The sequence below is a fragment of the Rousettus aegyptiacus genome, unplaced genomic scaffold (assembly GCF_014176215.1).
Source record: "Rousettus aegyptiacus isolate mRouAeg1 unplaced genomic scaffold, mRouAeg1.p scaffold_m13_p_1, whole genome shotgun sequence".
In the NCBI taxonomy this organism is placed as follows: domain Eukaryota; kingdom Metazoa; phylum Chordata; class Mammalia; order Chiroptera; family Pteropodidae; genus Rousettus; species Rousettus aegyptiacus.
The window spans coordinates 105,641,328-105,653,441 of NW_023416284.1; the positions used below are offsets into that span (position 1 = coordinate 105,641,328).

The 12,114-nt window shown below is 44.1% G+C and overlaps 1 protein-coding gene across 3 annotated transcripts in view; it reads left to right on the forward strand.

Moving 5' to 3' along the window:
• The window catches only part of TFAP2B (transcription factor AP-2 beta), a 29,276-nt gene extending 17,162 nt beyond the window's left edge, over nucleotides 1–12,114 (forward strand). For 2 of the 3 annotated variants that reach the window (XM_016147313.2, XM_016147312.2), the window contains exons 4-7: nucleotides 333–552; nucleotides 2,096–2,214; nucleotides 4,329–4,470; nucleotides 7,262–12,114. In XM_016147313.2, the coding sequence (XP_016002799.1) occupies nucleotides 333–552; nucleotides 2,096–2,214; nucleotides 4,329–4,470; nucleotides 7,262–7,562 (782 nt within the window). In that variant the 3' untranslated portion in view covers nucleotides 7,563–12,114. The remainder of the gene's footprint in view (nucleotides 1–332; nucleotides 553–2,095; nucleotides 2,215–4,328; nucleotides 4,471–7,261) is intronic. The other variant, XM_016147311.2, reaches the window with a different exon arrangement.

Below are 12,114 nucleotides of genomic sequence, written 5' to 3' on the forward strand. Positions count from 1 at the left end.
TGGAATAGGATTTATCAGGTTTCATACACAGCACAACCCAAACTCCCTGGTTGCATGTTTATTGATTTGTATAGTGAGCAGGACTGTGGCAAGTGACACTCATATGTCTACACACATGGGTAAATTTCCAGAGGAGTTATGGCTTTTCCATTTGTCTGTACACAGTGATCTGAATGCACCACAGCCCCACTGGAACAAACATTTCCTTCTCCAGCTTTTCACTTGGCACCTGTCCTGTGGCCTCACTCCTGCACACGCACCGACTCATTTATCCACTGGTCACCAGGATGGAAACTCGGTCACCTTTATGGCATTTTTTTTTCTCCCTCTAGTTCCGGTTCCTCCCAAATCTGTGACTTCTCTGATGATGAATAAAGATGGCTTCCTGGGAGGGATGTCAGTCAACACCGGCGAAGTGTTTTGCTCTGTCCCTGGACGTTTGTCTCTGCTCAGTTCAACTTCAAAGTACAAAGTAACTGTGGGGGAAGTTCAGAGACGGCTTTCGCCCCCCGAATGCCTCAATGCGTCTCTTCTCGGCGGCGTCCTCAGAAGGTAACCCCCGCCCAAAGCAGTTTTTATGGGGTGGGGGAAAACGGCTCACGTGGAAACTGACTTGAAGCTGGATGCAGTTGCCTAGCAACCAGGTGGCCTGAGCGCTGAGAGTGCAGAGAGCAGCTGTGGACAGGTGTTTGGGGCCGCGCGCGCCAACATCGCCGCCCTCGGACCCGGCGCGGCGGGATCAAGCTGCGCACCCACCCTCTGTCGCACCCGCGCGGCGAGCCTGGGAACCTTACACTTTCCCAGACTGTGCCGCAGCGTCCAGCTCCCTCCTACCCCCAGGACACTTCCAGGGCATTCACTAGCCAGAGTGAGACCTAGAAGCTAAAGTGCAGTTGGTGGCTAAGTTGCTCATGAAGGACACACTAATGCATTGTCCCTTGCAGTTTGAAAAACTCTCTTATAGACGTGTAACCTCCTTTCTTCAGTAACATCACTACTAGTAATAATAATACCATTTTAGAATTATTAATAGTTATTCCTTGGAGCCATTCAGATGCTCCCCAATATTGCAGGAAGACAATCCGTAGACACCTTGTGGGAAATGGAGGAGGGGGTAACTTTTATCTTAAGATTTAGAGCCTCTGCAAAAGTCCCTGCCAACTCTTTGGTAGTGTCCCTGGTTGTGAAGGTGACATTGTACGAGATGAATTTTTCAAGTTAGTCCGTATTAGGGTTTGAAAGTCTTCTTTCCTAAAAGTGGCTGTGTGAACAGTACAGCAAGAGATCAGAGTAACTGGTTTTTTTCTTCTATTTTTGTTCAGACCTTAGCACATACAGGGAGAGCCTTGGGAGAAAGTAAGGGTGTGACTCATGGACTTTTCTCACTTTGAACCTTCTTAGTCTGCTCTACTTTGGTTCAGTTTTCAAGTGAGTTCTTTGAGCCCCAGAATGTGGAAGTTTTTTCCAATTACCCCCTAGGCATTGAACGTGTGTGTGTGTGTGTGTGTGTATAAAACTTGCTATGAGATTAAGTGAGATAATCAATATAAAGTGCTTATCACATAACTAAACTCCCTAAAGTGTTAGTTTTACTGTTGTTATGATTGCCATCATCATTAGTTTCATGTTTCAGTCTTCCTTCCCTTTTAACCCAACTCCATTTTACAGCAACTCCTAACCCCTTGCTTGCAAAGCCCACCTGTTTCAGCTAGTGCCTTCTCTTCTCTGAACCACCCAGTACTTTCCTCATTCTGCTGCTCACCTACCTGGCTTCATGACAAGAGAGGAACTTGTACATGTGCATGTGCAGCTTCTACCTTCTCTAGACCCATAGCCTACACCCTAATTATTCCCATCTGGCATCATTTTTTTCCTCACCAGATAAAAAAGGAACGACTCCTTTTTTAATGCTCTGTATTACAGAAATTAAGCAAACCTCAGCAAACTATCAACAAATAACCAAAAGGAGGGGGAAGAATGTGCTAACCTCAAGTTAAAACCTCTTCAAGCTCCACTGGGCTTTAGATTGCTAAGTCTAAACTTTGTTTCAGAAACACTCTGAGGTTAATCAGAATGTTAATTCTTGCAATTTCAGAGCCAAATCGAAAAATGGGGGGAGATCTTTGCGAGAAAGGCTAGAAAAAATCGGTTTGAATTTACCCGCGGGCAGGCGCAAAGCAGCAAATGTCACGTTACTCACCTCCCTGGTGGAAGGTAAGCAAGACATGTGGCCATTTCATGAAGTGGCTGAGCTTAACTGTCGGCTGAAGGCTGACATTTTACACATTTCATGATTAACTGGAAATCATTGAAATTGTTGTGCCCTTATGAGTGGGTGTCAAGCAACTGCCTGAGAGAAGTTCAAAGGTCTTTTTATTTAGAGGGAGCCAGCAATTGTAGAGAGGCCAAGGGACAGCTATGAGGGTCCCTGTGCTGTGAAGAGTGCTCAGGTCCAGCCTCTAAGTCAGGGCAGGGGTCACCTCTGCCACCAGGTGCAGCACACAGTGTCTGAAACACCCTCTGTATGAACTCTTGCAAGAGAAACTCTGTTTGCATCAATCTGTTCTATATCCCTTCTCCTCAGATTTTACCTTTGAATCAGTAATAGAAAACACATTGTCCGTTTATGAAACTAGTATTACATTCATAATCTATAATGGTTAGTTTAAAACTCATGTCACTCCCAGAACCCATCTCCTGCTGATTATGTGGGACTTACTGTTATTGAACTATAGCTTAGAAAGGCCAATGATGCCTAGTAGAAAATTGGTGGGGGAGAGAGAGGTGAGAAAATATGGAGGGGAGTCACAGATGAGCTTCAATGTAGATCCATCAGTTAAAGGGACATAATTATAACAATCACATTATAATTTGCTCATCATTTTGGGTTTGGGGATCATATTTATGGTATGCGATAAAGAAGATCTTCTACACAGTCTAGAACCAGAGGATTTGCAGTTGGGAAAACACAGGAAATACAGCCAGATAGTCCTAATGGAGGAAGTTGTAGAGTTTCTCTAGACTTTTTTTTTCCTTTTATTTTCATGGGTATGATATTATGACACTCCTGTAGAGAGTTAGTTTTTAAAGGAGGGGGTCTTAAAATATTTAAGCAGCAACTGTAAGTCATCACATTTATAGGCAATGCACTTTGCTAGCTTTAAGTAAAGTTGCCTAGCCCAAATTTACCCTCCAGGGGCAGTAGTCACCAAATATTCAGCCCATACTTATTAGTGGTTGACTGTTAGCCTAGGGGTTTTACTTTTTGCCCTTTGGGAAATTGCTAATATCACAATCCTCATTTTGAAACAGCAGTCAAGGTGATCTCAGCCCAAGACAAGGATTTAGGTGGAGTAGGGAGGAAACTGAAAAACACACTGAAATTTTAATATTTGGTTGGCAGTTTTCGGTTTTATGAATTGTTGTAAGCATCATGTCTGAGGTCTTGCCATTGTTATAATACTGGTAATTAAAACTAAGACATGGCCTTTAAAAATAAAGTAGCTCTGGGCTAATTCACCATATTTGTTTTTCATGTTTAGGATATTTCCTCGAACCCCTAAGGCTGTGCTTTGAAGGGTCATAATGCTTTATTCCACATAAGCAGAAGACTTTCTGAGATTGTGTAGCTGCTATGTCACCTTTGTGCAGTAGAAAGTCCTGATGTAGGAGGATGATGACAGGAACCTCTGAAAAGGAGAAACCTGAAAGTTAGCCGGAAACTGAAATGGAGAATAACATATTTCTTTGCTGGATAGAAATACTTGTTCCATACACATTTTACACAGATAATTTAATATATATACGCAGGCATGGATTCATGTTTATGTTAGTTATTAATAAGAGATTCCCCCAATACAATTATAAGAAAATACAAAAGATAACACAAAAGATAGGAAGACTTTTACATTTTTTAAAGCAGTATAACAGATGCTACTAAGAAGAGGGCAATCTGTTTTGAATACTCATCCTAGTATCTAGGTGCAATTGTAAGATGGCTCTTGAATTTATTGGCACACCTTTCCTTCAAGACAAAGTATGTGGTATGGGAGACCTGAAGCTATTCAGGGACTGTCTCGCTAGAACTTGGCAGGAAGGATGATCAGGGAGAGGTTGGAAAGAGTGGTGGAAGCAAAGTTTGCTCCGCCAAATTCAATTACAGCCTGAGAAACATTTTAACTTAGAGTATCTGTCTCACCTTTACTTTTGCCCCTAACAACCAGCCTCTTCTATAAATAACTAGGGAGAGAGTTGACCAGGGAGCATCTCCTGCCCTGGGATGATTAGGGACTGGATGCTGATTATTACCTCTGCTGCTGTCTTTTCAGGAGAAGCTGTTCACTTAGCTCGAGATTTTGGGTACATCTGTGAAACAGAGTTTCCAGCCAAAGCAGTTTCTGAGTATTTGAATCGGCAGCACACAGACCCCAGTGATCTGCACTCCCGAAAGAATATGCTGCTGGCCACCAAGTGAGTGTCCTAAACCCTTGGTCTTTGTCCCTGTCTCCTACTCTGCTGACCCACCTGGCTTAGGAGGAGGCAGAGCAAAATGCAGACTTCTTTAGTGGTAAAAGTAGTATTTGCAGCCTGCCCATTGCTGGCTAGGAAGCTCTCCCCACTTTCTGGCTGCCCCTCTTCTGCCTACTCCACACCCATGCCCCCAGAATTGATTATGGGCTGTGGGTTTGTCTCTGTCTCCTCTATTTCAAACTTTGGGGTGGGAGAAGATGGTTTTATGAATCTGAATCCAGGCGTTTTACAGTTCTCTTCCCCACCCCTGGGATGTCAGGCAGACCTTTTCTAGGTTTCTTCCCTAGATCCCTACGTGTATATTTCTGCCTGGGTTTCACCCCTCCCTGTCATAGCCACACAGCCACGTGTGCTCACTCTGGGTGTCTATCTGTCACCCGCGTGTGCCCATCTCTACCCGCAGCTCTAATTACTCTTTCCAACTTGCTGTTTGGCATCTTCCACAGACCTAAAATTTACTACAACTCCAGAGGGGAAAATAGTAAATCTCTGGCTAAATTTAGGTCTAGAGCTCATTTGAACTTTTACAGTGGGTTTTCTATTTATTTGATTTACTCCCGTCTTTGGCTTCCGTGTCATATTGTTGGTGTTTTATGGCCGGCTCAGGCCTGCAGTGGGTGGCGCTGCGTGCGCCCGCACGTTTCTCTCGCAGGCGCGGCCTGAACAGCGGCGCTCATTTATTTAGTGCTGGAGGACGCGGTTTGTTCCGTTGACAGCGTAATTTAAAGAAATATATGGAAGGCTGAAAAATCATTTGCTCAAATTTGTCCAGATGTTTTTGAGACGTGATTGGAATTTGATTGCCCCTTTCCGCAGGGTCAAAAAATATTAATGTCCCAGAACTTTAATTGCTTACAGACCCTGGTTTGGGCTTTGAAGATTTAAAATGTTTGACTCTAAGCATTTGTTCTTCCCAGTTCAGAATTTCCTTTTTGGCACTTCGGTAATGGGTACAAACTTAAGGAAAAACTTTAACCATCTCTTCCAATCATCAAAACCTTGTACCTACTCTTTTTTTAGAAGATTTTTCTCTGATGTAACAAGTAGCAATATAATAGATCTTTGCCAATAAATTGCCCTCCTACCTCTTGCCCTGGTGTCTGGTGGCAGGGGACCAGTTGATGCTTTATAAAAGAGGAAAGGTACTTCGGGGGAAAAAAATAAAACCAAACTGTATGAATTAGATAATAGGATTCCACAAACGACTGTCATTTCCCTAAGGAATGCTTGTAACTTCCCCCCTAAAGCCTTGTGGCTTCTCTTAGGCCAGCATTTCCTAACCTGGGTTAAGTATCAGAATCATCTGGGGGAGCTTTTTCAAGATATTTATTCATGGACCTAGCCTCAAGCCCCCTGGATTGAAATCAGTGGGGGCCTGGATGTGTGCATTTGAACCCTACAGGTGATTCTAAGGTATCGCTGGCTTAAGAACTAACTGCCTATTTTGGTCAGAACTGTTACCTGTTTCTTTCTGAGTGTGAAGATGTATGTGTGCATTTTGAATGGAGAAACCGGTAGAGAGCGTAGAGAGAGGATGCCTGGTGTGTGGAGGTATTCACCATCTAGGTTAGCCATTACACTGAGAGTTATCCCCTGGGAAAGGATGCTTGAGGGTCACTCACATTGCTTCTCCAGGTACCTGCCCTGTTTACCTGTTGGCCAGGCTAGGTGTCTGCAAGTGTCAGGCCATCCCAGGGTGGCCCAGGACTGTGATTCCATAGTTCTTTTTTTTTTTTCCTTGATGATTGGGTGGAGGCAGGATGATGGGATAAGTCTGCCAGTCTGTGAAAGTCTGGAATGCCATACTTCTGACCGTCAGCAGATCCAAGCCATTGGACCTTCTGGGCTAAAACACCCTCCTTCCACTTCCTATAATAAAAATTTCTCAAATAAGCGCAATCCACAGACCCACTGGATTTCTAAGGCTGGGAGATTCCTCTAAATTGTAGATGCCTTGAAGAAATTAAAAAAAAAAAACTTTCAGCAAATAAAGATCTACCCTTCTTCGTGTGTTAACCATCTAACTTTAGCTTTTATCTAAACAATGCAGGAATCCTTTTATATGGACAACAATTCTGTAGTACAAAGGTTTTCAGTCACCTACACTTGAAAGAAAAAATAAGGGGTGGGGAGAAAAAATACCTCCCTTCCCAAATACCGCATGTAAACAGATTTTTGCTTCGAATGGAATCAGCGTTCTCTTCTGCAATTAACAGTTGCTTGCCCTGGGCCATGCAAGGCTCTAGCAATCTGCTTCTGTGCTAGGGATGGGCTTGTGGCCGAGGGGTCTAAATCTTTCAGGGCTTTTTGAGCTTGATCACCAAGAGGTTGGAGAGGCAGGGGAGAGGAGGAGAAAGGGATTTTAAAAGAACTGCCAGGTAAGAGCTAAAAATGACAATATTCCAAAATCAAATGCTAAAGGCTAGTGGATTGTCCAAAGCTGAGTTTAAGTGGTTCTGGAATGAAGGAGAAAAGACTGGAAGAGGTGAAGAGGCCAGGCTTCGGGATGGAAGGGGTGCATAACCTCCCCACTTCTTCTTTCCTTCTAGTCCCAGCTGCTCTAGAAAGGCGAGCGCTGGGAAAGGAAACAGGGCGGAATCGCTCACATTAGCCTCGCTCTTGGGGCTCTACGGTGTCCGGGTGCCTCTGGGTTTGTGTGAGCGTCTCCTTTCTAATGCGGAGGACAACGACAGTAAGGGTGAATTTTTGTTCCTCTCTCACCTCTTTGTAGGCAACTTTGTAAAGAATTTACGGATCTGCTGGCGCAGGACCGGACACCGATCGGGAACAGCCGGCCCAGCCCCATCCTGGAGCCAGGGATCCAGAGCTGCCTCACGCACTTCAGCCTCATCACGCATGGCTTCGGCGCCCCAGCCATTTGCGCCGCGCTCACGGCCCTGCAGAACTATCTCACTGAGGCGCTCAAAGGCATGGACAAGATGTTCTTGAACAACACCACCACTAACAGGCACACGTCTGGGGAAGGCCCAGGTAGTAAAACTGGCGACAAGGAGGAGAAACACAGGAAATGAAAATTTAAAAAAAAGGAAAAGTGTTTTAAATACGAAAGGAAAACAGAAAAAAATAATTTTAGCTTTAAAATATTGGATTGGCTTTGGAAGAATAATATTAGATAGAATACACATACAATCAAAATTAAAACAAAAAAAAACTAAGTAACTTAAAAACTGAGGCATACAACGGAGCAACAGTATCGGTTCTCAGTGTCTATTTCAAGATACACTTGGAGACAACCGTCCGGATTTTCCACTTCGGTTCTTTCGAGCTTAGTAATACTGATAATAAAAGAAAACCATGATTTTTTTCCCCTTTGGAAAATAAACATAAGACTAAACATGAGAAAACGCTAACTTATTGGAAGGAAATCGGAGAAACTGTTGGTGTCAGTGCTTTGACAGCTGGTTGACTGAGACGCACGAACTTTTTAATTTTTAATATTTTTTTAGGAAACTGTCTCGATGTCCCTGCCCTTCCCCCTCTTAACTCACCCCTCTCCCAACCACCCTTTCACCCTTTTCTATGTTGCCCTCCCTTCCTCAAGCTGTCACGGGAATCTTCCAGGATGAACACGATTGTGGTTAGCCCTTTTGCTTTGTGTTTCAGTCCCCTCGGTCCTCCTGTCCCCGCCCCATCCCACTCTGCATTTTAAACTCACCGGTGCCCAGCTCCCCAGCCGTTTGTGTACTTAGGGAAGGCGAGGGCGGGCAGGGCAGGGGCCGGCGGAGATGCAGGCGTTGGCTGCTGCTTTTGGTGCGGGCCGGCCGAACAGAGGCTCCCGCGGCTGAGGAAAATCCGGACCGATAAGTTGATTCAGACTCATCATCAGTTCCTTTCAGAAATGTTACTAGTTCCCAGCCTTGCCAGTATCTGCATACAGAGAATCTTGCATTTGTTATATTTGTGTCATCTACCAATTTTAAGAATAGTAAAAAAAAAAAAAAAAACCAATATGAATACGTTGATTAGTATGTAATTCCTTCAAAGGGGTATGTACCATTTCATTCTCTTCTGTTTTCCAAAGCTTTGCCCGCATGGTTTATGAGCTTCTTCAAAGAGGACTGGGGCTTCCTACACAATCTATAAGGTACAGAGAAAAAAAAATCTGATCCCTTTTTAATCAAAGCCTGTATGTCAGAATTCTGCAGGTGCACTTCTTTAAAGAAGCTCAAAGGGAATAATTTAGAAAGTGGCCAATAAGATTGAAGCATCTTTTGAGTCTAGTTGCTAACAGATACCTCAACACGGAATTCTGGGGGACAGGGAAACTGCAAAATGAATTTTAAGGTAGACGAGTAAAGGTCTTGGAATCCAATATTTTAACAATATTGCCCTGCCTTTAAAATGGATTCTACTTCCGTGGGCTCTTTGGTGATTGCTCTTTTAGTCAGGAATGAAGCTGCTTTGAGGGTGGTGGTGGGCAGGAGAATGGTGCAAGCTCCTGTGTTTCAACAACAATTATTTTCTTACAAGATAATTTATGAACGAGGCATTTTTCCCCCTCTCAGACGTGCACTTGTTTTGGCGTATAATGGTAAAATAATGCAAAGTGAAAGGAGACGTATTTCAGCTTTGAATTTACCGTCTGGATACACTGTGACTATTCCCAGTGGATAAAGTTTTATACTTTTAATATGTTCACTTCTGTCAGCTCAGCTCCTTTCTCAGGCTTCATTTGAGCATTATTATGAAATAAGATCTGGAACCCTTTGTCCCCACCCTTTCAAAAGCAGTGGGAAATCCCTAGGGGATGGGGTGGGTGAGATAGGTCTCTGAATTTAGTATCGATACACCGCACCTCTTTATACAAAGTAGACGTTAGGACCTTTGCAACATCCCTTGAAGATAAAGTGCCAGATGTCTGTTCCTCAGGATTTACAGTTAAACCCTCTGGGACTCTCATTCTGCTGTATGGGTCTTAGCCTTGGAGGAGGTTTAAGGGTGGGGTTTAGAAGCCTGCTGAGAGCTTTGTGAAGACATTTTTTTTGGGGGGGGGCGAGTTAGGGAGCTGGTTTCCAGTCACCAAGAGAGCCAAAGCGAAGATTATTGTCACACTCCAGCCCTTCTACTGCCAGCCCCTTTGGGGGTGGGGGTGGGAGCTCTGGGTGTGCCCGGCTCAGCCCTAGACGAGTTGAAGGAGTACCAAGGCCAGGAACTAGACCTTAAGGAGAATGTAGACATTCCACCTCTCCCCAGCTCAGAAGCCTGCGCGTTTGTCTGAGGGCCTGGCCACTTGCTTTAGATGTATTCTGATTGCGAAGGTCCGGGAGAAACCACACTGAAAACCATCATCTCCTTTCCTTGCAGGGCAACGCGTCCCACGCGTGTGACGTGCGAGAGACGCTATGGACGCGCCTTGCTCTTACTGTGCAGGTCCTGAGAGCGTGTGGGCCACTCGTGCCCAGTCGTGTTGAGGACATAGAATCAGCTGCTGGAGGGGCCGCAGGCTGCGTGGGCCCTTCCCGCTCTCGGTTTCATCTTAGGGGCTAAGGGGACCGAGAAAATCCCATTCTCCAGTAGGTAATGGGCGGCACCCAGAGGGCTGCAGGAGCACGGAGGGGGCTCAGCGCTGCCTAGGCCCTTTGCCACCCCCGGGAGCCTGCTCCCAGAGGGCGAGTGGCCTAGAAAAGTCCAGGGAATCGGAAGCTTCCTTCACCTTTGCCAAGACAAAAACTCCACCTTCGCGCTCCTAAAGGCGGATGATAGGCTAGGAATTGGCTTACTTGGCAAAGCAGGCTCCCTCAGTCGCCCTTCGTCCTCATTCGTGCGTTTCTCCCACGCCCCAGCTAAGTAGAGCCCGTTGCGCGTCTCCTCCGCCTCCGCCCCTTCCACCGCCCTCCCTGCGTGGAGAGAGCGGGCTGCTCGCTCTCCCTCCCTTACTTCTCCTTTCATGTACCACCCTTCCCCCCTTGCTTTCGTTAGCCAGGCCCGCTACGTTTATCTGATAATTGAGTTATTAAAAGATTTGGTTTCCTTGGGCCCGTAAATCAATAAACAGTAGGATTAACGCAAGAGTTTGCCTTTTAAGTCAAGGGAAACGTTTAAAGAAAGCCTTTTTGAACTTTGTTTTCATATCAAATAGGTGAGTTGCAGTCTCCCCCTACCCTACACTCTTTAGAAAATTTCTCATGCCCCTCCTAAATGCTGTGTCCCAAACTAAAAGAGCTAAAGTGAGAAAGGAGGAGTCAGGACGTGGCAGCGCCGCCCTCACGCTTTCCACTCTGCAAGTTCCTTTGGCGGTTCTAAAGAGAATGTCCACACTGCCTCTTCCTACGGGTACTGTGGGTCTCAAGAGAGAAAACAAAACAAAACAAAACAAAACAAAACAAAAAAACAGTGCTATACTTGGTGATGATTCCATCTCGAAGTGATCTTTAACTGCTCCCCAAAACTGGGAAGGTAAACCACCCTCCGACCCCGCCTCGCACCAGTTATCTTGTATTTTCTTTTTGGTTCCACATTCTTAGCTTTTTCCATCCCTTTATTAAGAACCGATAGAGGCTTTTCAAAGACCTGGCTATTTTATTTTCTTTGGCCAAAGAAACCATTTTCTCTCAAGCAATTATTTCATAACCTAAGAAAACTTTGGTCGAATGGAAAACCCGAAACCCTGAGCTTATCTACACACTGCTCCTCTGGTACAAAGCCTTACTGAAAAGGGCAACTCCTTCTTACTTGGAGTGTTTATGGAGAATTTGTCATCACATCTGATACCCTGTATGCGTAATACATTATATGGAAAGGAAATAACCCTAAACCATCTGATGTTGCCTCAAGAGCCCAAACAGTGTTTCCCCTCCTGTGCGGATGTATGTTAAATTATGGGGGTGGGGGGGGGGGAGAAGAGAAAGAAAAAAATATCAAAATTTGTTTTCTTTTAAAAGTGGAATGGATGCTATTCTTCTTTAAATGCCCAAATCAACTCCTCTGTTGAGTTGGTCTCTAATTCACTAACGTTTTTGCCACACAATCAAGAAATTTTAATCTATTGACTCTTCAGGAGAAGAGCTCCGGAGGATATCCATGTTAAGTTTGTATATATTTATTTATGTTTAATTTAATGGAAATGTGTAAATATGGCGAGCAAGTAGTTTGGGATTATTTATCTGTGAATCTATACCTCTGTGAATGGGTGGTAAAAAAAAAACAAAACAAACAACAACAAAAAAAATGCTTGACCCTAGGTAGAATCCTATCTGAATTTTTCTGTTCTTTATAGACAAGCTGTTATGGTAATGGGTAGAAATTGGTTTATTGTCCAGTGTTGATCTGATTTACATAAATAAAAAGATTGTTGTGTTTTTTGTGTGTTTTCATTTTCAGTTTCTTGAATATGGATATTGTTTAATTCAACAGACCCAAAAAACGAGTATAGCCAAGAAGGTTTTTTTGTCCCCCTTCATCGAAACACAGGCAATGTTTTTGTTGCATCATAAATACAATAAATTTTGCTTCTCAGAAAAATGGACATTTTTGTTTTTCTAGGTGTTTTTTAAATTTTTAAAATTCTAAATGGACACTCCTCTCCTATTGCTAACCAGATTTACAATAAAAGCTGATGTTAAT